The sequence below is a fragment of the Equus quagga genome, unplaced genomic scaffold, assembly GCF_021613505.1.
Source record: "Equus quagga isolate Etosha38 unplaced genomic scaffold, UCLA_HA_Equagga_1.0 76197_RagTag, whole genome shotgun sequence".
Classification (NCBI taxonomy): Eukaryota; Metazoa; Chordata; class Mammalia; order Perissodactyla; family Equidae; genus Equus; species Equus quagga.
Window position 1 is genome coordinate 3049 of NW_025803140.1, and position 27872 is coordinate 30920.

A 27872-nucleotide genomic window follows, 5' to 3' on the forward strand; every position below is an offset into this window, starting at 1 on the left:
CTTCCCATACCTTCAAGAGGTCATCGCCATGGCTCCAAGAGAGGCAGATTTGCTGCCCTTTTCCTAAAGGTTTAGGGATTTCGTTCCTTAAGGGAGAAGCATTTGAGCAGGGCTTCCTGCCTGCACCCCTGAAGCAGGCTTTCTCTGGTCTTACTACGTGATCCCCATCTTTCTCAGGAGCCCCTGATGGAGGTCCATGGAGAAGAGTCTATGTAAACTGCCCCTGTGGGTCTGTGACTCCGAGGACTTTATACTCTCATACAAGTCCACACTTGCCCTTTAGCACTTGATTAAGAATTTTAGGGTAATTCTACTCACACCAATGGTGACCCCATCTTCCACCTGTAGCAGATGGTGAGTCAGCATCCACACCCCATCTGTGCTCCAAAGTGACTGTCTTCCTGAGACCTCAGGGTAATTGTTCACCTGCAACCTCAGCTCTTTGAATGGTTCAGGAAAAGTCATGATTTTGAGGATATTCCAGTGTTTCCTTGCTGTTAGGGTGGGAACGTCACTCCCTAGAGCTTTCTACAGGCAGCAGAAGCCAGAAGTCACCCAAGGGATTCTGAAAGAGGCAGTTTTAGGGTAACACTTCAGGGACTCACGCTAAGGCGGTCACTACTTGGACCTTGAGTGGTCCAGGCTACAGAAGGGGCTCAGAAAAGTTGTTGGAAGAGACGGCCTCAGCGAGTGGCCTGTGAGGATACTGTGTACGTTGACGAAAGAATTGTAGACCTGTGTAAAGGTCATTAATGGCCACACAAGGTGCCACAGGGTCACCACAGCACCTCCTCCTCTCCCTCACTCAAGGCACATTATCAGCCTATGCCACTTCGGTCTCTACGTTTGGCTCCACATGGAAGAGAGGGACACTGCACTCTGGTAACACACAGCCTGTTGTTGCAAGTTGTTGTGGGAACAGAGACATGGAGCAGATTCAGAGTGTGTGTCAGCAACTCCCAGGGCCCAGCCTGCTGGACTCAGCTTGTCCAGAGGCCAAGCCAGACCCAGCAGAAGCAACTTCCTGTCAATGGAGCCCTCTGTCTTCATCTTTCCCTCTCTAAGGATGACGGTTTAATCTCCTGTCCAAGACACAGACTCTGACTTAGTGTCCAAAAGAATATTTATTCCCAAAATTGAGGCCACAGATACAGAAGTTCCCCCTCTTTGGCTTCTGCCCACTCCCACCAGAGAATTCCCCAGCCTCCACAATAAGAACCTACTTGGATCCAGAAACATCTTCTATAGAATACGGCTGTCCTGGTTCCTCCAGGGCCCCTGAGGCTGGCTGGTCCATCCATTCACAATTCAATGTGTTCTGTCTGGAGTGGCTTCTCCACTGCCTCGGCCAGGAGCTTGGTCCAGAAAGCCACCTCCTTGTCTTTCAGCTTCTGGGCTGCCTGGGTGGGGACGCCAATCTGCAGGTACCCTTCCTTCTGGTCGTACACTGGCCAATGGGGCAGCCCCTCCCCATTGGGGTTTCTGGGAACAGAAGCAAATACAAAGTCCCCAAAGTTACCGTGTGATTCCAACAACCTTCTGAGATTTTCAGGGACCTCTGGTGTCATCTCTGCCAAGAGGCTTGTAAGAGACAGGGAGCTGACCATCCCCTAGGCAGCCTGTCCATTTTTAGAAAGCTCCTATGTCGGAGGTCACAGGGCCAGGACTTTGACCGTCAAATATTAGAAGCTACGCCTTTCTACTAGACATGCCCTACCCCTTCCCAACCCTGCTCCCACTTTGCCGCCAAGCTCACCCATTCCGAGCAAAGTTGGCCCAGAATTTCATCACCATCTTGCTGAGTTTGATCTCTTCTTCTGAGGCACCCTCTGTGGCAAGGAGACAAAAAGCCTTTGCTACTCAAAGTGTGGTTCATGGGGCCCCAGCAGCAGCATCGCTTGAAAGCTTGCTAGAAATTCGGAATCTGAGCCCTTACTCCAGACCCACTCAGTCAGAAGATGCATTTTAAGAAGTTTCTGGGTAATTTACGTGCAAATCAAGGTTGAGAATCACTGATGTAGAACTCAGCAAAGGGCTGTCGTCAATCCATGAGCAGGTTGCCTTCAGGGACACAACGCCCCCCCCCCCCCCCCCCCCCGCCAGGGTTTGGCAGACTAGAGCAACCCAGCCTTCCAGGCTTGCGCTCCATTGGGTCTTTTCAAATCTCCTTCACCCACTCACATATGCACAGAATCTGAAAAATGATGGAGCTGTAATGGCCCTAGGGAGTCACCCAACCAGGAAATGCCCAGAGGCTCTGGTGTGTTACAAACTGGTCCGAGGGAGGTACAAGTTATCTGTAACTCTTGATAGTTAAGGTATTGAAGACATTGGTGAAAAGTTTTCTTTAAAATATTGCATTCCTAAATATTTGAAATTTAATAAGGCATGAGTTTTAGATAGATAGATAGGTAGATAGTTGGATAGATAGACAGACAGACACGTTAGCCCTGATTCAAGGTCAACACAAATTCTAACTTTACTCTCACTCATTCTGACATGTTTTTCTGAGTCGTGGCATTCTAGCCCTTGAGCAGACGCCAGCAGGTAATCCACCACCTGCCATATTGATGCCCAGGTCTGTATTCTTTAGTTGACATGGAGGAGAGCACATGCATGTACATTCTCCATCATGCATCATAGAGCAAGAGAAAGGTTGAGAACATTTCTAGTTCAACTCTGTTATGGTGAATTCTGGAAACTAAGGCCTGGAGAGAAAGAAGACCTTTCCCAAGTATATCAAACCAAAATTTGAACCCAGATCTTCTAAGTCCAAGTTTGTAGTAACCAAACAGCCATCACCTTTGAAAAGCGGGACCCCGAAGACTGAGTAGAGGTCATCCCCGTGGTCCCCTATCACGGTCTTGGGTTTCATGTCTGATGAGAAGCTTGGGCGATACTGAAACTCATACATGTAGGTGGGGGCTCCAGCATCTGAGAAGACATGGATTAACGCACAGTTCATTTGACCTGATGCACACCTTGATGGTATCAAGTTCTCCAGGGGTTCTGAACACTCAGGGAATTGGTGGCACCCCTGGATCCTAAGTAGGCAACAACAGCAATATTAATAACAGCTGTCCATTGTGAGTGTCAACTGTGCACTGGACACACGCGACCCTACACAAAACCCCTGGTTATCAGCATAATAGAGACATAATTTTGAAAAGTTCTGCGATTTGCTTAAGAGTGCGTAAATGGTGGCCATGGGGCTGGATGTGATCCATGTATTTGTTGAATGAATGAATAAATGAATGAAGATTGAATGGATGAATGAATGTTGAAACTCTGGGTATATCTGTGCAAAATAACTATTATGGGGGCACCAGGTCAATTCACATTAACCACTTTGCCTACTGATGCATTCCTCCTTCAGAACCCTATATACACAGAGTTTACACATAGTCTAAGAGAGACTACGTGTCAAGAGAGACCTAGTAATCAAAAATATGCAAATTGAAAGAGCGTGATGTTCTTTTTTTTTTTTTTTTTTTTTTTTTGGTGAGGAGCGGCTTATGAAACTGGCAGCATTATTTGTGTGTTTTAAACTGACTGTCCCAAGTGAGAGAGTTAGGAAACCTGCCTCCTATACACTGGAAACCAGTGTTGCAGTCTATATGGAGAACTTTCAAATGCTCCTACAGTCCAGCCGAGTAATTTCACTTCTAAAATCCAATCCTAAGATAATTCTTAGAGACTTGGATAAAGATTTGTGCACGTAAGGTTGAGCATAATGTTTCTGTAGCACAAAAATATGAGGAGCCACCCTAAATATCCAATAGGACAGGAATACTGAAGTCAATTTTAATCCATGAAATAATGGAGGTTTTCCATGAGTTTTTATGGACAGTTAGGAAATGCCTACAACATAGTGTTCCAGGAACAAAAATATATATATACAATTAATTTTTAAACTATATGTAAGACATGGAAATGTTATTAGAAGAAGATATATCAAAAATTTACAGCTAGAAGGAGGACTTATGAGTTATCCCTCATTTCTACTTTATGCGTTCCCATATTTTCAAAACTTTCTGCAGCTGTAAGATACTATATTTTATTATATATTAATTTTATATTCAGAAACATTCTTTCTTAACAAAAGGAGTATGAGACAAACACGAAAATGAAAGAATAATATTGATAAAATTTGTGTCCTCCTGGCAAAAGACCCTGAACTCACTGTCATGAGATATCAGATAAAAACACAAGTCCAGTACGGCTGGACCAGCAGACCATGCAGCCAGGGACATCACAAAGCAGACACATAGAAAGATCCGAGAACAAGTTTATGAAAGAACAGATTTGTCCCTCATGGTCCACTTGCTGAAGAGATTCATCAGGACCCAGGGGAGGAGGAAGCAGTAACTAACACCCATATGGTACTGTCCCGAGTGCTTGGGTACATAGTAGTTCAGCTATAGCTAATTTTTATCAGGCTTATAACATCCCAAATTTAAAACCCTCCCAGCAAGGTTAGAGGGAGAGGTCTAGACCAGAGAACCATTTCCTGGATAGCAGACTAGGTGAAGAGGGGCTCCTAGAAGAGGAAAGGTCCTGTGAGGACCTCAGAAAGCCACCCAGAAGGGACACCTCCTGTCTAGGTGACCTCATCCACCCTGATCCCACACCCCTTGGGTCAAAGTGGAAGGTCCTCTGGTAGCCCTAGCACACAGTGGGATGGACAAGGGCCAGCTGGAGATGTTGGCATTCTCCAGTTCACCTGTCTTCTCACCACCCACTGTTCACTCCTCTTGACTTTCTTGGTCCGGGACAACCCTCTGGATCCTATGCTTAGCTTCAGTGTACCCCAAGCTCCACTGGTTAGCAAACTAGTTGACAGCTAGCTCTGACCTTGGAACCCTTCCAAGACATCTTCCCAAGATTTGAATTGTAGCCACCATTTCAGGTGAGGAGTCCCTGTAGCAGATGCTGTCGGTGCCTCACCACATCCCCTACTTCTGGAGATGCCACCCTGACTTCCATCTCCAGCATTGATAGCTATTTGCCGGAGGCCTTTGGACATCAGAGACCACTCTGCCCACATGTGCAGCAGGTCAAAGCACCAACCTGGGAACCAGTTAACCTCGAGAACAGCCTTCAATCAGTGACTCATGAGAGTTCAAGGATAAATGCCCCAGTTTCTTACTGTTTGCACGAGGTAACCCTGAGAATATCTTCTGCAGGTTTCCCAGAGCTCCCCAGCTCCAGTGTCCACAATTGACATTTGCTTGATAGGGAACCATGAATTGCCTTCCTTCCCCTTCCCGTGTCACTTCTCTACTCCTCTACTGGTGGATTCTGGGATTACCTCCCAAGTAAACTACTTGTGTTCAGATCCTTTTCTCAGAGCTTGCTTCTGATAGAACCAAAATAGCACCGTGTCCCACCCCTGGCCATGTGGAATTGATCACAGAGGGCTGACCCTTGGCAGTTTCCACATATCTGTCGATGCTGAGGGGTGAGCAGGACAAACTGAGAAGCTGGGGGGGTCAGTGGCCCTTTGCTGTGCAACCTCTGGGACTCACCTCTGTGGAGACGGGCCACAGTCACAGATGGGACACCAAACATCACATCTCCAATCAAATCCAAAAAGAGGTCTTTCTTTTTGACAGGGTCATCGGTCCCACCCAAATACTTCTCAGTGGCCACAGGAGTCAGTTCCTCAGGAATGTTCTGAAATGGATCAAGAGTGACAGTGACCACCAACCCCTGGCAAATGACACAGCTTCTCTTCTTGCATTAATGGTGAACCTCTCCAGCCCTGCGCAACCACCCCTTACTTCACGAGGCAGGTGGGAAAGGTAGTAAAATGGGGGTAGAACCCTCTGGCAACAGTCTTCCTTCTGCCATTTAATAGTCTGTGATTTGGGGCAAGCCCCTCTTCTTTGGTCTCAGCCAATTCCTGTGATTCCCTAGACTCTTACAACAATGGGGTAGGACTTCCACAAGAGAGACGTGGCTGTCTTCTGGTCCAGCTTGCCTTCAGAGAGCGGGTAACCCATCAACTGTTAAAACAATGGTAAAGCAGTTGTGAATCATTGAGAATTAGCAAGAGGAACCAAGCTGATCAACCAATCAAACCAATGCAGGCTGACGGTCACCTTGTCATGTCTTGATGGGCATGGGTCTTTCATAAGCCGGGCAAATTCAGTACATCAAAACGACTTATTCGACCCAGAAACTCAAGGAGTGCAAAAAGGAGAAAGTAAATGTTAAAAGAAGCTGTCCCAGTCCTTTGCAGTTTGTATGTGTAATATATACGTCAGGCTACAGTCCTCACAACGGTCATTGAGACAGAGTGAGAGTGTAGAAGTGGAGGGCTCTAGGCAGAGGACAGAGAGCTCACAAATACCCTCCCTGGCTCAGCTGACAGGGGAAGCCCAGAATCCTGCCGTTATGGCTTTGGTCCTTCAGTGTAACCCCGAAATTGTTCTGATGTGAGAACTGCAGAACTCTGCACGTAATGACTCCATCCAAACCTCTGCTGTAAGGGACTTGATCAAACTCTATCAAGGCTTCTAGCAGCTCAAGGCCCTGTCTTTAGAATGACCCTGTCGCCTTTAAAACTCCTGCCTGAGGAAGCTCCCTGCATCCAGGACAATTTAACCTTTATTGCAGCCACACCTGCTGATAGGTAGATAGGTCCCTGAACCCACTGTTAGAGCAGCTACTTTAGAAAGCTTGCAATTGCAAATCCTTCCTGTGCCCTTTGAGATGTAAATCTATCACCCAAACAGTTTCCTTAAGGACCTGAGAGCCATCTCTTTGAAATGCAGATTTCAGGGGATGACTCTTGCTCTCTCTAATTCCCTGTGATAGGAGAAAGACCTAAGTACACTGGACACCTTGTTAGAACTTATACCAATGCCCCTTGTTATAAAGAGAGGAGAGCTTGTTTCTCCCCTGGGTAGGCACCAATTAACTAATCCTGGCAGCCTAGGCAAGTGCAAACTCCCACTCCCACCCCGTAGCCTTTCCCTGAGCACATGGACCCTTTAAATAGACTCCAAACTTGAGTTTCAGGGACTTGAACTCAGTTCACACTGGACTCTTTTCCCTACTGTGGTGGTATAAATGAATAAAACCTGTCCTCATCATGTCAACTAGTATGCGCTTTGTTTATCTTTGGCAGAAGGGAAAGCTCTTCCTAGCTTGTAGAAGTCATTTTAACTCAAGAGGAAGCAAGTCCCTCTGAATCTTTGCAGTTGGATGACCAGGAGCGTGTGTGGCGTTTAGGGAGAAACCATGAAGGCGCCAGGCCCAAGGGGAGAGGCTGTAGGGCCCCGGCTTCACACTCCTTCACCCCCGAGCTCCTTTCCTTTCCAGGCCTCACTTTTCTCATCTGCCCAATGATTGTTTCTACAGGCCTCCCAGCATGGACATTTCAGGATTCTTGGATTGGAACACAATCAGAGAGTGTCTGGGGAGAGGGAACCTCAGGGCCACACACCCAGGTGAGAATTGGGCCCTCCAGAGGTTGCCAAGGAAATGTCAACTTGTGTGAAGGGGACAGCTGTCCTGGACCCCGGAGGGGCTCCACAGGAGGAGGAGATCCTGTGACCTGAGTTGGGAGAGGTGATGTGAAGGATAGAGGAGGTGAGTCTAAGACACCAGCACATTCTCACCATTGGAAGAATCCAGCCAAACTCCTGCTTGTTGATTCCGACGATGTAGGGAACAGTGTTGAACTTCTTTTCAGCCAGAATCTCCTCAGGCATCCTTGGCAGCAGCACTCCATCAACCACAGCGGGCAGGAAGGGATGGCTCTGGGAAGAGGGAGCACAGTGTCTGTGCTTCGTCTCTCAAGGAAACACCTGCCTCCGCATCTCCACCTGTCTGAGCGCAAGGCCAGCACCACAGAGCTGCGTGCTCACGGCAGACACCAGAGAACTCAAGATCCTAACGAAGGAGGCTAAGTCTGTATGACTCCAGAGGGCAGAACTTCGACCAGGGGCTAGAGATGGTAAGGTGATGGGGGCAAGTCAATCACAAATGGGAACATACATGCATATATATGCATATTTACATATATTTGTGTGTATAGATTGAAATGTTGAGATGTATGTACACATGCATATTTACATATATTTCAATTTGAAGTGTATGTCTATCTATGGGTATCTCTCTCTCTACAGTCAGTCTTCATTGTTCCTGGTAGTTTAGGTCTGTAAGTCACTGTGAACCCTGAATTAGTGAACACTGAGCCAGGTTCTCAGGTTGGTTCTCCCAGGGGAAGTACAGGGTCAGGTTTCTGCGAGCCTCTGGTCACATTTTCACCCACCCTGGTTTACATGTGTTTAAAGACATCTGATGTAATACACATCTATTACCCACGATTAGTTATTGGTAGCTGCTATTGATAATAAAGCACCAGTATAGAAGGGCTCCACATTTCCCAGGCCCTGGGTAATGTGACTGCAGTTTCCTTGGCCTCCAGCATCATCACAGTGCCACATAAGACCGTTTTTTATCCATCGTCATCTCATGAAAGCACAAATGCAGCTGTTTTTACACAGCTTCATCACACGCTATGGATGTTACTCTAGGCATTCCAGAGGGGCCTCACGGCAAATTTCCTCCTCCTTTTTCTGGATGGGCTGCAGGGTTGATCCATTAACACTGAACGCACAGCCGGCAGCACTGTGACCCACGCCTGAACGAAGCTCATCAAACACACGGACTTTCTCCCATGTTGGGCACATCATGGCATTATTGTGCTTAGGAACACTAGACAGCCCCTCAGCACTATCCTTGGGACCATTTTAAACAGAGAAACCACCAACAGAAAGCAAAAAGATCTGAAAAATGTGGCACTAATTAGACTGTGAAAAGGGCACTTCTTAATAGTATGATAGATGAAACAAGAAGACATAGTGTTGCCTTGCTGGATCTCAGATGGGAACGTACGTGTCATCACTTGACTCACACTTTCTGCCCCTCTGTGCATGTCCGTGAATGACCACAAAAGTGCCCCGAGTATTGATTTTGGGTAACAAATACATTTCAGTGAATAGGTGAATTCACAAATACAGAATTCACGATCAATGACAACTGACTGTAGCTATGTACCTGTATTTAAACATGAGCTATTCTTGATAAGTGATTTGCTTGAAGGAGGCAGTGAGCTCCCGAACGCTCAAGGTGCTGAAACTGAGACTTGGCTCCCTATCCGAGAGAAGCAGCAGGAGTAAAAGAATCAGGGATGAGCTCATGTTGTGTTGAAAAACGTATTAATATTAGGTTTCACTTTTGATGAAAAATATTTACACGATCACAGATTCAGCAGAGCCTCACTCACATATCACTGTCTAAGAAGCTGGTTCTGGGTACAGTTATGTTTCATAGTTGGTCACAGAAGTTGTTAAGAGCATGGGTATTGGAGCCAGACTATTGGGATTCGAAAGCTGCCTCTGCCACTAACTAGCTGGTAACTTGGGAAAGTGATTTCACCTGTTTGTGCCTCACTTTCCTCATTTGTAAGATGGGTTGTTGTGGGGCTTAAATGGCTGAACCCATGCAAAATGGTCACCACAGTCTCTGGTATTTGGAAAGGGTTGGATAAACATTAGATATTATTCATGAGCAGCGTTGTTACAGATCCCTTGCGTAGACCCCACCCCCTTGTGCCATATTTCCAGCTCCACATACTATGTGTCATATTCTCCCTTGGATGGCAGGTGAAACTGGATAATCCCCAGGCTTTGAGACCCTGTGACTCCCAGGACCTGTGTCTGCTCCACAAGGGCCAATGAAGACCGGCCAGTTCTGGCTGCAGAGGAGAAGTTGTGTCAAGTGATCTGACTCAGCAGGACAAGGGCCCAAATCCTAATGCAATATGGCTGACAATAGGAACAAAGGATCAGGATGCCACCACTGATCTCTTCAAAAGGCTGTGCAGTTCAGAAAGGGCTGCTGTGGGAAGCTGCCTAGAGGAGCAACTCCTTCTGGGAGCAAGACACAGGGCAGCCCACATGAGGGAGGTGCCTCCCATCTGCAGTGGGCCTGGGGAATGAAGACTATTCCAAACAATGCGAATGGCATGAGCACAGTGACCGAGGTGTCAGTGTGTAGCACAAATCCAAGGAACCTCAGACCCCGGGAGCCCTGGGCTTGGAGGAAGGCTGTGGGGTGTGGACAGAGAGAGAGTATATGGTGCAGCACACTTTCTGCACCATGTCCGGCACAGAGCAGGGACTCAGATATGCTTTGAAAGATAACTCCATGGAGGTGAGCTGACTTGTCTGGTAAGGAGGGTCAGCCTTTTAAGAAGGGTGACATGCCCTGACCTGGGTCCACAAGGGTAAGTCGGGCTGCACTGTGGGGCATGGTAGTAGGACGGACAGTAGAGGTGGAAGATAGGGAAAGTCCAGGAGACACACCATGAGGGCGTGATCCGGGAGGCATCCTGCGGGGCTGACAGACACGAGCAACAGTGGGAATGGCAGTGATCACCGCTGTCCAGTATGGTTGCAGGTGGCTGCCCTGTGTAGGGCTCCTGCATCACCTGGCTCAAGTAAAAAACCCAGTGGCCTGATTCATCCCTTCTCTTCTTCTTTTGCTCCACGTCCTGTCCACTAGCACATCCTGTGAGCTGTTACTTCAAAAATATTGAGGTGCCAAGCCCTTCTCACCACCCCCTCTGCAGTGGGCTTGTCCAAGCCGCCATGACCCCTTGCCTGGATTGCTGCAGCCCAGGGTCCCCCAGCTGCTGTCCCTGCATCTGCTCTGCCCCTTCCCCACCTTCCATTTAGCACAGCCATCAACGAGCCCTTTGTAACATCCAAGGTCACTCACTCCCTCACTCCTCTGTTCAGAACCTTCCTAAGCATTTCTTGTGCATCCAGGAGGACGGAGGTGTCCTGAAGACTGAGATTCTTGGCTCCCTCACGGACAGCCCTGAAGATGGTGCAGCCTTCACAGCTAATCAACCCTGCAGCCTCGAGGAGAAGATCTGGGCTCCTCAATGAAGGCTCCAGAGAAACCCCTTACCCAGTTTTCTCCACCTTCCCATAGTGGAAATTTAAATCCAGGCTTCTCCCTGGGGTCATTGTTGGGATCAGGAAATGTAAACCAGAAGAGGGTTAGCTGGGCCAAGGGGAAACAGATTTGATGACTGGGAGCACTGTGCTGGGAGTCAGGGGAGCATGGTCCAGTCTTATGTACTCTTGGCTGTGTTATCCAGGCAGTCATGGTCCCTCTCTGGGCCTCAGCAATATGAACACAGGCAGTTACTATGAGTCCACAGGGAGAATTCTTTCATTCATATTTAAATGGAGCTTAAAGGTATGGGTCCTGGGGCTGACCCTGTGGCCTTGTGCTTAAGTTCAGAACGCTCCACTTCAGCAGCTCGGGTGCATTTCCCGGGCACAGACCAACAACACCCATGGCAGCCACGCTGCCGCGGTGATTCACATGCAAAGTGGGGGAAGATAGGCAACAGATGAATCTTCCTAACCAAAAAAAGAAAGAAAAGAAAAGAAGAGAAAAAAAAGAAAACATCCGTCCTTACCTCTCTGGGGTCTCCATGGAAATCAAGGGTGAAAAATTTCTGTGAAGACAAAGGCAGAGGATGTAGGTGAGAAGGCTTCCTGGAGAAAAGCTGGACACCCTGGCTGCCCTGGGCATGAGCACAGGGTGCAGGTGTAGGATGGTGGAGGGGCTCTGGAGAGAACGTCTGTGGTGGCGCGTGCCCCGCCCTCCATCCATTTCCCATTCTTGTTCCCCCAGGAGACAACACCTTCTTTTTCCTTTTGGGGACCTCACTCTTCCCCACTCTCAGCCCACGAATGCAGGCATCTACATGTGACCTGGGGTGCCCCATCTCCCTGACCAGAGATTAGTCCAGGGATGGGCACCATGCCGTGTCAGTTCAATAGTGTTTACCCCAAATATTTTCTGGAATTGTTGGGAAACAACATTTTGAAGCAGATAGGATGCAAGTCTAGAGGGCTATTGGTGTCTTTAACTTCCCTTGGGGCCAGAGAGATTTTTAACAATATCATATGTGAATCTGCATCTAGCGGCACCTGTAGCCCCCTGCTCCTGAACTGTAGTTTAGTTTTCAGGTAGTTACCTAAGAGTCTGTCACAACACATTCCTTCTTCTGTTCAAGAAACTTTGAGATGAGTTTTCCCATCTTGCGTTTGAAAGTCCTGACTCATACAAGCTCTTGGAAATTCACCCCACCCTACACTTCACTTGTGTTGTGTGTTCACCAAGATTGCACAGACTGGAATGTCACACTGTAACTAACAGGTTCTGACCAGTATGCAGCAAGTGATCAGTTTAGTCCCTCCTTTATGGGTTGTAGCCATAACAGCCAGGGGTGTGTGGGGGGTGTGTATGTGTGTGTGTGTTTTGAGAAGAGTGGATAATGAGGGAAGCACTACCATATGATCTCAGAAAATCTCAGAAGGATGACATGGGCTCTTAGGTTCTCCGGGTTTTCTCAAAGTCACCAACTCTCCCTGTAAAAACTGGTTCCTCTTGTGTGACATGCAGGAGGCTGAAATGAATTTTCCCCCTTCCAGGCATCAGAAGACAGTCGTGCTTTTATTCTTTGAACCATTGGTCACCTTAGTTGAGCCTGTGAAACCAGGATCAAAGCCCCAAGGCCACAGTGAACTCAAGCTATGAAAATAGAGCAGCATCAAGTGCTAGAGGCCTGTCCTGGGGCTTCGAGTAGTATCCTCAGGAGCCCAGGGTCCAGACAGAGTGTTCAGGGCTTCAAGATCCTCCTAGGTTCACATTCACACCCTCCCCCCACAAAGAGAAGAGTTCCTGTTTGTTCCAGATACTGTATTCTCTGGGTGTCTGTCCCTGTGATGACACACTGCCATAGCCATCCATCAATCCTCAAATGTCACCTTCTGTTTGAAGCATCCCTGCTGACTATTATAAGTGTTTCTCCTCTCTATACTCCCATCACACTTAGCCCATGAAGCATATGGTGTGTTTCTCCTCGGACAGTTCTTTTTGAACAGGGACTGCATTCGATTCATGTCTGCATCAGCCTCCCTGTTAACCGCCCATACACTTAGCATGAATGAGTGGATGGTGGAAGGATGGACAGATGGATGGATGGCTGGATGGAGTTGGTCAACACATGTAGTATGGGTGAATTGGATGGACAAATGGATGTGTAGATGATAGCTAGCATATAGGACATGGATGGATCGTTGTCCTTAGAAGGATGAAGGATGGAGTGAATATACAGTTGCTGGATGATGCATGGATGGTTGTTAATAGATGAATGAAATTTGTAGAAGAATGGATATTAGATTGATGAAAGGATATCGATGAATTGGATTGATTGGTAGATAAATGGATAATAAGATGATGAAAGGATGGATGAATGGATGATACTTGGTTGAATGGACAAGTGAGTGGATACATGGTTATCCTAGAACACAACTGAGACAGAGTCTCTGAAAATCTAGAAAACTCAGCCACCACTGGGTAATAATTGAGGTAGTTTCTAAATTAGCCAAGACAAGTTGTGACAACCTTCTTGAAAATCTTTGTTCTTAATAATCTCATCCCTAATATTCAGGATGGTAGTTACCTCTGGGAATATGTCATGTTTCAATTTTTAATTTCTTAAACATATATCTGCAAACTAGAATGGAAACACAGTAAGTTATGATAGAGCAAGGGGATTATTACACAATTGTTCATTATGCTATTTTTTTGACTTTGCTAACGTTTCTGATATATCATGCCAAAAAACTCCAGAAATTCGCCATTCACATCCAGAGGCTGACATTGCTCTTGAGATGTGAGAAAGTGCCCCAACTAGATTTTCCGGGGTGAGGGTACAGTTGAAATGGTCAAGCCTGAGGCCAAGTTTACAGGGTGGGGGGCTTGGGCAGCCATGAGAATAGATACACCTACCATCTTCAGTGACGTCTCCAGGAGCTCGTCTTCTGTCTTCTGGCGCAGGCAGTCAACAATGACAGCCGAGCTCGTGGTTTTACACCCAGCTAAGATGGCAATTTGCTGTAGAGATCATGGGCAATAACAGAATTCAAGAGTGATATACCTTTCCTTGTTCAATAAAGAGCTGTTCCATCCCAACCTCAATTTCTAAAGGAAGCAGGGGTTGCAGAAAATACGCTGGACCAGTGGGTGTGGGTCCTCATCCCAGTTATGCCACTTACTCAATCTCTGTGTCTGATAACTTATCTCTGTTCTAACAGGCACAACGATCTCAGAGCTGAATATCTAAGGAGAGACAGCAGGAGTGAGGCTAAGAGCATCAAGTCCAGAATCACTCTGTCCTGTTTCACATCTTGGCTCATCCACTTACTAGCCATTTGGATTCAGACAAGTAACTTACAAAGTGACCAGAGGAGAAGATGCAGATGGAGAGGAGGCAGGCTCCATGATGGTGGGGCTGTGGAGAGTGTGCACAGCTCCCCAGAGCCTAGTACAGTGTCCGACACAGAATCAGTGCTCAGGATGTATTTGTTGAATAAATAGAAAGATACAGGGGCTGGCCCAGTGGCGTGATGGTTCAGTTCACATGCTCCACTTCAGTGGCCCAGAGTTTGAAGTTTCAGATCCCAGGCACAGACCTACACGCTACTCATCAAGCCATGCTGTGGTGGTGTCTCACATACAAAATAGAGGAAGGTTGCCACGAACGTTAGCTCAGGGCCAATCTTCCACACCAAGAAATAGTACAGGGAGAAGTAGAGGAGAGAGAGAAAGAGTAAGAAAAAGAGTCTTAGATTCCCTTCATTTTGTCAATTTCTAGTGTCGATTTAATAGCAAAATCCAGCCCCATCTCTGCCAACTCTGTTTCCTTGAAATGACTTCTCCCTTCTCAACTTCAGCCTGGTCAAGTGGGCTTCTGTTGTTTATGTACAGACAATTCTGAAAAGCATCCTCAAAAATTTTAAAAATTCTTGGTGTCTTCCTTTCCTTTCCTCCTCCTCACCAGCCCCTTTAAGTCTGACTGCTGCCCCTATTGCTCCATGAAACCAGCTCTCACAGCCCTACATAAACGCCCCACATCACCGACTCCAGCAGGCTCTCCTCAGCTGAGCCTCCTGTGGCTCCCTCTTCCTTAGCTTCCTAACAGTCTCCAGATAAAGACAAAGTCCTCACCAGGGTCCTGTGCAGCACGGCCCCCGCAATGTCCCCATCCTCAGCTCACTCCAGGTTCCCTCTGCTCCTTCTGCCCTGGCCACATCAGCCTTTCTCGTTCTCTCTCCCTTTTGATACTTCCTCTTACTGCAGAACGTTTGCACATGCTATTACCTCTTTCTAGAATATGCTTTTCTCACCAAGTAAATTACTGTACCTTCTTCTTATCCCAACTCATTAGCCATTTTTTCAGAAACACTTTCTTGATGACCTCCCCTACTCAAGGGACTAAGTGCGATTTTAGATTCTGTTGTGACATCACATACCTCTGCTTTATTGCTCTTGTCAATGCGGACATTTTATAAGTTTATAATTTGTGTGATTATGTAATCATTAACCTGTCTCCTCCATGAGAACGGAAGTTTCATGAGGTTTCTAGACAGCTGGCTAGATCAAAATTATTTGTTGAGTAAGTGAGTGAATCAATGAATGAATTCTCCAGGAAGCACCCCCAGGCACAGGTCCTCAGGGAGGAGCCACATCAGGCCCACATGCTGCAGGTGGGTTCACCAGAACTCAGACCCTGAGAGGCAAAACACACAGTGACAGTCCACTGCCAGTGGCATGGTGGGACTGGCCCAACACCCCACCTTGGCTCACTTTGGGAAGCGTGGTCTGTGGACAGTGCTCTGAGCTGACAGTCCAGTATCATGAGCTTGAGTCCCAGCTCTGTCCCATCACTCTCTGACCTTAACCAGCTGCTTCCACTCTCTGCCCCAGGTTGCTCAGCTGGATAACTGGGAGGTTGGGTGACGTGTCTCCTTGCCTTTCCCACTCAGCCATTCTCACTTCTGTGATGCTTTGAGGGTGTCAGCTGGATTCCATAGCAGAAAGGCCCCTGAAGACTCCATGAGAGCAGAGCAAAGGGTGCAAGGAAGATCTAGTGTGAGACTCACCTGAGCTTCAGCCTTCGAGTCCTTCTTGACCAGGCAAGTAGTGAGGGCCACGCCACTCTCAGAGATGGCCCGGTGGAAGAGGTTCTTGGCCAGTGGAGATAACACCTGGGAGGGAAGCGGAGAGGAACAACGTTCATGCTTGGGGAGGGGTCTGTAAGAACTGTGTCTATCGACAGCTCTCCCCTGACCCCTTCCCCTCGAACCCTGGCATGCAGTGGACATTAGAGCTTCTTACTTGCCCTGGCCTGTTCCCCAGACTGACCCTGGGACCTGGCTTCTCCAGGAAAACCTCCCTCAGCTGGAGGCAGCCAGGAGCACAGAGTGAGGGACAGAACAGGAAATGTGTGGCATGTGTTGATTATAACAATCAAAGTATCCGAATGATGCTTAGCAATTCCTTGCAATACTTTAAGACACAGTACTGATTGTGTATTTGCATTGCTCAGAACATATACTAGGAAAGATAATCATGGAGGCACACAACGACTACTAAGAATTCTCTTTTGTTTAAAAGGGTGAAAATTGGAAATAATCCAAGGATCCAATATTATGACTTGGGTAAATAAGCTATTTTTCATTGTTACCATGGAATACTATGTGACTTTAAAAAATAAAATTTTATAAGTGTACTTCATGGTTAGGGAAATGTTGATGGTGCATTAGAACGTTAAGAAGATCTTTTTGTTTAAGCAAATCCTGGATAGGTAGATAGATAGATAGACAGATAGAAAGATAGACAGAGAGACAGATGGATGGTAGATGTTAGATAGATAGATAGGGTGAGTCATGTTAAAAGTCGTGTCACGTATCTCAAAATGTCCACCCTGAGTTTCCCTGTATAATGGGATTATGGAGGACTCTTCTATAGGGTTATCTGTACTTTTCTTTTTTCACCTCTTTAGATGATATAAAACCATTGCCAACTGAGTATCAACTATGAAACGAAAACATGTTTTAAAAATATACTAATAGAGCTGACCCTCTGCTGCACTCTGAGGCAGCTGAAGGATTCCTCACCCCTCCTAGCATCTTCCAATCTGGTTTTCCATCCTTAATTCCCTCATGTCTCCCTAAGCCCCACCCTATCAGTAAGATATCCCAAGCTCCCAGGTCATGTCCATGTTGCACATTCCCTGTCCCATTCCTCCCCATCCCACCTTCTGACCCCTCCTCATTCTTACGTACTTCCCTCAGCACAGGTGCATCTATCAGTCCAGAGACTGCTGCCCACCCTCTTGGGCATGGACAAGACATAAGACAACCTCAGAAGATGCCGCGGACCTGTTCTTAGTGCTCATGCCCCCCTGATATGTAGATCAACCTTCAAAAGTGGAGGTTGTTACAATAATCTAGGTCGGCTTGGTTCAAGCCAAACCACAACACTCTGCCCATCTCTCAGGGTTGATTTCCCTTGTTCATAAATGATGCCTACCCCTACTTCCAAGAGAAGTGAAGGGAGTCCTAATGGCAAAATGATCGGGAAGAAGAGGGAGGGCTCAACCAAGTGAGAGAGGGGAATGCCATTTCTGCACCTGCAGCTGCAGATTCTTATGGGCCCAGCATACTAAGCTGAGTCTGAGCTTCCTGGGGGCAAAGGACAGTGTTGTCTTAGCTCTCCACCATCTGATACTCTGCAGAGTGGAGTCAGTCTTGAATCCATATCTTGTAAATAAAGGGGCCCATGGCTAGATTGGCTGGTCTCTGACAGGTCCCATCAGGAGCCACATCAGACCAGGAACACTTACAAGAACAGAGACACTTTCACCTCCTGCTGACTCTCCAAAGATGGTCACGGAGCTTGGGTCTCCTCCAAAGTTGGCAATGTTTTCCTGGACCCAGCGCAGTGCGGCCACCTGGTCCAAGTGACCCCAGTTTCCTGGGCTGTGTTCGTCCCCTGTGCTGTGAGTAAGAGAACAGGCTGGAGGAGAAGCAGAAACATTATGGCAAGTCTCTCAGGACCACAGATGGGGCTGGGGACTCTAGGTGAGCCTTCTGGAATAAGATGAGGCTTCCACTGCCCTGATGCAGGGGTCTCCACGTGCCTTCCACTTCTGTAGCATTGTTCTGTTGTGAGCTCTACATTCCTTCATGTGGCTTCTATTTATACAGCATCAGCTATGTGCAAAGACTGTTCTAAGAGCCAGGAGCACATCTGAGAGCAAAATAGGCAAACCTCTGACTACACAGAGCTCCCATTATGGATCATAAACAAATAAAGAGATAGATATAGAATATGATGTCAGGTACTGAAAGTGCTTTCAGGAGAAATAAAATCTGGTAAGAGAAAGGCAGGGGTGGGGCAGTGGGCTCCTATCTCAAATCACACGACACATCTCTTTGGTGCTGTGGCATTTGAGTAGAAACCTGAATGAGTCTGCACAGAGCCTTGCAAGTATCCAAAGAAGGGAATTCCAGGTGGAAAAAGACCGGCAAGTGCCAAGGGCCCAGAGTCCAGTGAACAAAGTGCGAATGTAAGACATGCAGCTATAGAGGGCCCTGTGGGCCTTGGTGAGGACATCAATGTCATTGTCAGGAGGGAAGTCACTGCAGGGGAAGGACATCATTCCATTTATGTCTTACATGGTCAGTCTGGATACTGTGCAGATCAGACAGGGTATAAAGTAGCAGGATCATAGAAGTGGCCGTTGTTACAGTGCTCCAGGTAAGAGACACAGAAGGCTTTGATTGGGGTTGGCGGAATGATGGCAGTGAGAAATGCTCGGATATTGAGTGAATCTTAAAGGTGGAACCAAGACGATTTGCTGATCGACTGGATGTGGGAAGTGAGGAAAAGATCAGAGTCGAGGCTGACCACAAGGTTTTGTGTGTGTGTGTGAGGAAGACAGGCCTTAACTTAACATCTATTGCCAATGTTCCTCCTGTTTATTCTCCCCAAAGCACCCCAGTATATATGTGTTTATCCTAGTTGTAGGTTCTTCCAGCTCCTCCATGTGGGGCACCAGCTCATCATGGCTTGATAAGCGGTGCTAGGTCCACACCCAGGATCCAAACCAGCAAACCCCGGGCTGCCAAAGAAGAGCACATGAACTCAGTCACTCGGCCATAGGGCAGGCCCAAACCACAAGGCATTTATCCTCAGCATCCAGAAGAATGGAGCTGCCAGCAGCTGAGCAGGGGATGCTGTGGGGAAAGTAAGAGTGTTTTGGGGGTAGGGGCGCGAGAGTGAAGGGTTTAGTTTGTCCCTTTAAGTGGGAGGTGCCCTTAGACGTCTAGTGGAGACAGCAGGAGGTAGAAGGAGATAGTTAGTGATGTGCATCTGGGTTTCAAAGAAGACTTTGGGGCTAAAAACAGGGAGCTGTGGAAGTGCCCCCTGAGGTCACTCGGGACAGCAGTGGACATGGAGAGGGAGACACACGCAGAGGCCCGAGGACAGGGAGGAGGAGGTCCGGTGAAGAGGCAGAGGAGGAGCAGTCCATGAGGTCGGAGGCGGCCCGGAGCCGACAGAGGCAGCATTCCAAAAGGGTGTGAACCATCATGTGTGGATGCTGCCAAGACTATGTGTGGATATTTGCCAAGGTAGGGTCAAGAGCTGGTGGGTCATTGGTGACCTCGACCAGAACAGTCTGGTGGTGTAGTCGGGGTGAATAGCTGACGGGTTTGGGTATAGGGGAGACTGGGAGGAGAGGAAGCGGGAAGGGCTAATGTAGCAGTTTAACTGTAATGAGGAGCAGACCCCTCACGTGCACCCCTCACCCACCTCAGCATACTCTGCATGTCATGGGTGAAAGGGATGGGGAGTCTTAGTGAAGGCAATACTTCCTGGGACATGACTCACCTGGGATAACCCACCCCACCTCCCTAGGCCTTTCTAGGAAGACGTCCATCCCTCCCCCAGCCTGCCCATCAGCCATCTCAGGGTCAGAGATGCTGCAGCCTGTGATTTCAGAAAAGACTCACAGTGACTGTGTCCTGAGGGAAACCTGGTTCTGTTTCCATGGAGACTTGATGGAGAAGACTCTAGCCTTGACTCATGCATGAGCCAAATGCAGAAGAACATGGGGTGAGAGGGCCTGAAATACCTCCTAGGAGGGTTCTCTATCCAAGTCGGAAGCTCCATCAACCTCCCCGTGCTGGGCACCCATTCCTTCACCCTGAGCATTTACCGAGCTCCTGCCATGATTCTGCTGTTCATTACTTTGTCGTGAGAGGTAAGATGTAACAACTACTGCTCTAACGACGGTGGGGCAGGCTAAGTGTCATTTTAATGGTGTGCAATGTTCCGGGGCAGAAAAGCTAAAAAGGAGGCGATGATTATTTCAGAGGAGATAACATTTGACTTGGACCTTGCAGAATGAATAGCACCTTGTCAGGTAGAAGAGGCATCCCAGGCAGAGGGAACAGCACATGCAAAACAAGCAGGTGGACCAGTGTGCCTGGGAATGAGAAGGGACGTGGAGCCAAATTATGAAGGGACTTGGGTGCCTCACCAGGGAATTTAGTAAAGATCCCCTTGAGGGCTGACGTGGCCAGAGCAGGGTCCTAGCACCCTCAATCTGAGGGCCAATGTGCAGTCAGGGTAGTCCAATATCTTACCTGAAGAATCCCCAGATGCCCAGGCGGTACTGAATGGTCACCACCACCACGTTTTCATAGGCAGAGAGGGCCAGCCCATCATAGTCTGATGCCCTACCTACCATCAGACCACCTCCGTGGATCCACACCATCACCTGCACAGGGAGGACAAAACCATACTGGATATAGGAAGCAGAGCTGGGAAAGACCTCAAGAGGTTGTCTGGTTTGGTCACCTACCTCTTGGCCATGACTCAAGGAGGCCTGAAATCCACTAGTCCCCACCAAAGTTGGAACAGGTAGTCACTCTCCTCCTCCACTCTCCCAGCTGAGGCCCAGGCCACCAGCCCACTCAATGCACCCTAGCTGCCCCTGCCTGACTCCCCAGCCCCACTGCCACCTCCTCCAAGGGCTATTTGAGAGGGTTATGCTGAGAACACCATCATGGGAACAGCCAAGCCTAAGAGTGTCATCTTCTCCCCAACACTCCCATCGTCCTCACGCCTGGACCCCTCACCCACCTCATCATACTCTGCATGTGGCAGCCCCTGTATATCAGCTTTATCCTTGTTACCTCATTTGTGGTGAATTAAACTTCTCACATGTTAATCATTATCTCAAGAAGTACACATGCGCCCAGTGGTAGCTCTTTCTTACATTCTTTCCCTCTGCCTCCTCTGCTTCCCCAAATCCAACTGATCTTCCAAAGCCCAGCCTAGAAGCTTCCTCCTCGAAGAAGTCTTCAATCATTTGATTAACATATCTGAGAACCAAGTCAAGGGACTGTGATATGACTTGAGGATGAAAGTGCACAAAAAATTCATGAGTCATGGTTCTTGCATTTAAAGAGGTCATATAGCAAGGAAATGAGAGTGGCTAAGATCATCATATTGCAATAATTTTGTTAATTAAAAAAAGAACTCATGACATGAACTATGTGCCAAGTGTCTCTCTAAGCACTTTACCATAAAACACCCATGAAGTAGGGACTACCATTGTTCCATTCAACAGATAGGGAAACTGAAGCCCTCAACCTGCCCGAGGTCACACGGCTAATAAGTGGTATAAGCAGGATATGAACCCAGGCAGTGTGGCTCCAGAGTCCACATGGTGAGTCACTAGTATACTGCATCCAGTGGCCATGAGCAGTAGATCAGCTGTTAGGATAGGAGTAATATCTTAACTTTATGAAAATTAATAAACAGAACCCTGATTTAAAATGAAGTTGGAAGGCCAGAAGAGAGAACTCTCATGCAGGTGCCACTCAGTGCACACTACAGACCCCAACAAGAAGAGACATACTTTGCATCCCCAATAGTAAGCAATACTACTTACTAGCCCAGGAGAAGGAAGAGGAAATTCCTCCTTGCTCAGCAACAGCTCAGCCAATAGGAGATCGCCATAGCACAGTCAATGAAAAGCCACTATACTTTGAACTCCCAGTCTCCACCAGTGGACTCAGTTTACAACAGCCCCTCTCAACTTCATAGAAGAGCATTTCTCTTCTTTCTTTCTTTGGACCGGCACACAGTTCTCCATAGACCACATGTCCCAAATCACAATTCTTTGCACTTCTTGAATAAACCTATTCTCCTAGTAAAATAACTGGCTGTTTATTTGTTTTAGACCAACATTATTTGGTGACCCATATGGGGATTCAGAGAAGAGCCCCGACAACTCCAATGTTGGTGGGCAAACAGGTGAAGTACCCACAGAGCCCATTGAGGTTGCTGCTTTCTCATCTATCCTGCAGTTGAAGGGTAAGTTTTCTCCTGAATCTTGAGCTGTACTCTCTTTGCATTTTGACCCTCTCCAGACCTTATTTGGGACCTCTCCTTTCTGTATGGAAGTCCAAGAATCAGACCCAGAAAAGGAAAAACAAGCTTGGAATTTCAACAATTGTTCATTTGATAAAAAGAGAAAGCTCTGCTGTGGGCCAAATAACACCCCAGTCCTACGACAGACTCTCATTCCTCTCCACTGTACATGCATTGAGTCATTGGTCCACCAACAAAATAATAGCACTCACGAATCAAAATTGGTGGGAAAATTTTAATAAGTCTGCAAAAATCGTCTACTTCTCTTATCCCATTTTTCCACAGCACAATCCACTGAAGTCTGTGTGCACTGCTCTCGGACATGTAAAGTGCCTAACAGGCCATTTGAGGCTTGGTAAATGGATTTCATACAGTTTCCCCCATCTCATGGATAAACATGTTTTCCTCATGGTCTTTAAGTTTTCTCACTGGAGTGGAGCCTTCCCCTGTAGACGGTTACTGCCACTTCCATGGCTGAAGTCCTTTTGAAAAAAGTTATTCCTGCCTGGGGTACCCCTCTTGAACTTTACTGCGGTTGAGAATCCATTTTACCAGTCGAGGGTTCCAAGAAGGCTGTGCTTTTTGGCGGGTTTTACAACACGTTCACTGTGCTTACTACCCTCAATCGTCTACTTTAATTGAATGCATTAACAGCATTATGAAGATTCCGTTGGCAAAATTTGTAGAGATTCTCCAAATGCCTTGGTCAAAAGCATTGCTTTTTGTCCTTCTAAATCTCAGGTCCACCCCTTTGGGAACTCATAAACTCTCACCCTTTGAGACAGTCCCAGGATGGCCAATGCACCTGGTCCCTGACTCTTTGATCTGGAGCTGATAGAAGGAGATATAATTCAATGTTGTAATGGCCCAACTGATTTTATCAAAAATAACCTTCTCTGGTAGAGCAATCTTTTCACACTGCGCTCCAAGGGGGTGAAGACCTTATGCATCACACCTGGCAATCTGGAGATTTCCTCTGTTGGAAAAGACCCCTCCAGAGATACTCTCTTCAACCTGGCTGGAAACGTCTCTATCAGGCACTGCTAACTAACTCTCGTGCTGCCAAACTCCAGGGAATAGGCTCCTGTGTTCATGTGACTCCTCTAAAGAAAGCACCAAGTCCTGAGTGGCCCTGCACTCTACCTGGTAACCTGAAGGTACAGATTTCCCAGAATGGAAGGAGAAGACATCTGATGAGACAGTTTCTCAAGATGTCGAGACCAGGCCTATCAGAAGGACACACACAGACTTAGGTGGGAAATGCCTGAGAAATCTCCCTCCTACACCTCCTCGTTACTCGAGTGAGACCACAGAAGGTTTCCAGTCTGTTCACTTTCCCTCTGATGTGGGACACAACATCCAGAAAGGTCCTTCCTGGCATCGAGGGACAAAATGCCACTGAATTCAGAAAAACCTGACACTTCATCACCAATGATTTCAGAGAAAAATCTTGATCAAAAGGGAAAATGTCAAAATTAATAAGCAGTAACCTCATTTGAAATGGAGTCAGGGGTCCAGAATGGAGAATTCTCATGCGGGTGCCACTCAACGAACACTACAGACCCCAACAGGAAGAGGCATACCCTGCAACTCCAACAGCAAGTGGCATTGCTTACTACCCCAGCAGAAGAAATAAGAAATTCCTGCTTTCCCAACAAGACCTCAGCCGAAGAAAGACGGCCATAACTCAGCCGATGAAAAGACACTGCACTTCGAAAGCCCAGTCTCCTCCAATGGACTCTGTTTACAACAGGCCCTCCCAAATTCTAAAAGAATGTTTCTCTCCTCTGTTTCTCTGCATTCGCACAAGGTCAGCCATAGACTGACTGCAAGTCCTGAATGGCATTCACTTGCTGTTCCTGAATAAACCTGTTCAGCTTGTGAAGCAGCTGGCTGCTTGTTTTAGTTGAACACCTTCAGCTCTAATTAATGTGTCAGGAGTGCCTGACATGCATACGTCGCCAGGCACAGACACGCAGCTGGATGTTCATCACTGAACACTCCTATGTGAATATCCCGGATTTGAGGAAACAGAGCCAGGTGTCTCAGCTAGTAAAAGGCAGAATCAGGATTTCAGCGGAGACTGTAGTTCCAGGAGCTGTGTCCATAACTAGAGGTCTCCTGCCTGCAGGTTCCAGAGCCCCTGTTCCTCCCACACCTCCGATCCCTCCCTGGCTCCAAGTGGAGGGGCTGAGTCTGAGTTATCTCTGAGTGAAGGCTGAGCCAAGGTTCGGGCAGTAGAGATTTGCTGAAGTTAGTCTCTCTCTGTGCAGCTGAAATGGGAGGACCCTCGAAGGCAGAGGCTGCTTAGTAACAGTATCGTGTTCCTGCCTCCTCTTACCCCCCAAGTCCAGCTAAGTGTAGGCAATGAGTACATAGCAGAAGAAGAAATGAATGAATAAGTGAATGAAAGAATGAGTGAACCTTTGTCCCCACCACATGCAGTACAACTTTTGGTCACAAGTTCACAGATGCCCTCCTCCACTCCTGGGCATCCTGCCAGGTGTGTGCTGGGAGATTCCAGGGTGCTCACGCACCTCCCTTCTTCACCTCAGGGATCCCCTCCTTTCCAGAAGACCCTTCCCACACTCCAGCCTGAGTCTGGAAGCTGACCCCATCTCTTGGCCTCCCTTTATTCTGGAAATGCTGACTCACTGGGTCATCAGCTCATGCCAAAGACAATTAGGGAGGGCAATTAGCTACAATAAAATCCCTGATAGTTGGCCAAGGAAAGTGCTAAGCAAGAGATAAGCAAAGAAATTGCTTCTTGGATTGACCCAGGCTCTGCCTCTATGCTTCCCTAACAGGATATCGTCAGAGACTGATTTTTGTGTGCTGAGTGAGGACAGGCTACACACAGGCTCGGTTTCCTAGTCTGTGTCAAAGAGCACTAGTGTGAAAATCAGAAGACTGATGCTCTTGTTGTGCCAACCCTACTGTGTGACCTTGCCCCTTGCCTTCCCCTCTCTGGGCCTCAGTGTCTCTCTCTGTAAAGGAAGTGTTAGGTTGTTGGCCCATGTGTAAGATTCCTTTCAGTTCTAACATTACTGGAAATTATGTCTTAGCTGCTCTGGGCATCAGATTCCTAATCTAGCACCAACAATAATCATGCTTCTTCTTCTAGTAGCATAGGAAAACTTGGAAAAATGGAAAGGTAGATTACAGATGCACAGCAAACTCCCCAAAAGATCCTATGCCTGTCACTAGTGGAAACTGAGGTTGAAAGGGAGCAGAATCTGCCACCCCAAAATATGCCATTTTGGTATACTGATTATTTTGACATAAACATACTTCAGAAAATTACTTAGGACACAGCAAGTGCAAGAAGGACACTCTAACCCTCTTTTGTCTCCTGAGAGCAGGAAGTAAATCTCCCATGTGAAGTGCACCTCCCTGCACCTGAGGGTGAATGGCATCCTTATCACCAGAGATGGGGAAGTCAAGGCTGAGAAGGCTGTAGAAACAACCTTTGTCACTTTCTCTTTAATTTGATAGCCCAACTGAAGTCCCTTTGCTTTATCAAATCTGCACGAATGTTTCTCTGTCTAGAAGGTATAAAGTCTGCTTGCTCTGGCCACGTTTTTGAGTCTCATATTTTGATGAGCTCCTGAATGTACAAAATTAAGTTTCTATTTCCCCTGTTAATCTGTCTTGTGTCAATTTAATTAACAGGCCAGCCAAAGAATCTAGAAGGGAAGAAGGGAAAAGTTTTCATCTTCTGCAGCTTCCTGTGGTCACGGAGGTCTGGCTGTGGTGGGTTAGGAAAGCCCTGGGGCCCCTGAAACAGCCATGGCTGGTGGTGGCCCCACCCCAAACTGCCTTCATCCTCTTCCAGTCTCCACCAGAAGATACTGGAGGGCTGGAACTCACCAGCCTTGATCAGTGGTATCCACTGCTTACCGGCAGCCTGCTTTTCTTTGTCAAGTCAGCGGGGGTGTAAATATTTAGGTAAAGACAGTCTTCAGAAATCTGGAAAGCAATCTTCTCCTTTCCGAAGGTAACAACATCTGAGGTCATTTCCACTAGCGCTGGGTCCTGGGAGCACCTGGGAGGGGGAGGAAAAGAAGAAGTCCTGAGGCTCGATCAGAGCTAAGCAAGGAGATGTCTCCTATGGTCAGGCTGGGCCTTGGACTAGGAGGGTTAGATCTGTAGCAGTTTTGTTCACATTCAGGATACTGGAAGGGTTAGGACGTTGCTTGGGGATTTGGGAGGGGGTCCTGGGACTCACTAAGGCCTTGCAGAACTGTGTATAGTGAGGAGGCCAGGCACCTGTCCCCTTCCCAGAGCCTTCGGGATGCCCTGGGTCAAGGAGAGGAGGCTGCCTCTACACCTGGGAGAGGACCATTTCTGCATGCCCTGGACACAGTCTGGCTCCCCACTGGCCTCCATACATTGGGATGCAGTGTGACCATGTTTCTCCACCAGGTAAACCAGGTGTTCTACTCCCAGGAGACCTCCATAAACCATGAGAAGTCACTCAAATGGCAGACATTGAGGGCGGACAACAGGTGCGGGAGGAAACATTTAGGAGGCAACATTAAAAGAACTGTACAGGTTCTAGTCCTGCCTCAGCCACTAATATGCTGGGTGACCTTGAGTGAATTCCTTCCCAGCTCTGGGCCTCAATCTTCCAGTTCTTGATGAGAGGAGTTATTTCTATAAGGGTCTTGCATCCCTGAAATGCCAAGATTCCATCATCAACCTCTCCCAGGCAAGTGCTGTTGGTAGCCCTAATAACAGATCTTAAAGATCCAACATAGATTATAATTGGTAACATTTACTGAGTCCTCCCAGCATGCCAGGTGTTGTTTTCAGTGCTCCATATGTGCTGTTTCATTTAATCGTCAAATCAGCCCCATGACATAGGTGCTCTTACTAACCAGATCTTATAGTCAAGAAAATAGAGGCAAAGAGAAGTTAGAGATCCTCCCTTCACACAACCAGAAAGATCCATACTATGGAGTGCTTATATTTCCAAGGACATTATAAGCAACAGTTCCTGATCTCAGTGCACCCAGAAGGCAGGCATCACTGCCCTGGTGTGTAGATGAGGTGGCTGAGGCGCTAAGGTGCTTGGACGTCCCAGCTGTCAAGTGGCAGAGTCAGAGGCTGCAAAGATGACTTCCTGATCTCTCCCCTGGGAGAAATTTCGCTGGATCCCTGAGAGCAAGGGGCCTAATATTCATAAAAGAAGAAATTCAAATGTCAAAGAAGGGATCAACACTAGTATTCATACAATGCTGAATAAATAGCAAAATTATGTATATGTAATTGTGGTGATGATAATAATAATTATTTTGCCAACACATTAGCCAAGAAACAATTTTTAATGACCCCTGGCATTTCCAAAGGTCCAGTGAATGGAGGGTTTTGTATATTAATAAAAGGAGTGTGGTTGGAACATTTCTGAAGGGAAATTTAGCAAAAGGTGCATATTCTTTCACCCAGAAATGTTATTTTTCAAATCTTATGCA

The 27872-nt window shown here is 47.4% G+C and overlaps 1 protein-coding gene across 1 annotated transcript; it reads right to left on the reverse strand.

The window, feature by feature from the left end:
• Positions 1-1105: 1105 nt before the first annotated feature.
• LOC124234469 (liver carboxylesterase-like) lies at positions 1106-26481 on the reverse strand. The gene is made up of 12 exons (XM_046651814.1): positions 26299-26481; positions 20604-20737; positions 17795-17948; positions 16050-16154; positions 13897-14001; positions 11513-11551; positions 7629-7769; positions 5928-6008; positions 5529-5676; positions 2803-2934; positions 1757-1829; positions 1106-1482 (listed from the first exon to the last, which is right to left on the reverse strand). Exons 1-12 carry the CDS (start codon positions 26413-26415, stop codon positions 1302-1304), a joined length of 1410 nt encoding a protein of 469 aa, XP_046507770.1. The 5' UTR covers positions 26416-26481; the 3' UTR covers positions 1106-1301.
• Positions 26482-27872: the final 1391 nt, after the last annotated feature.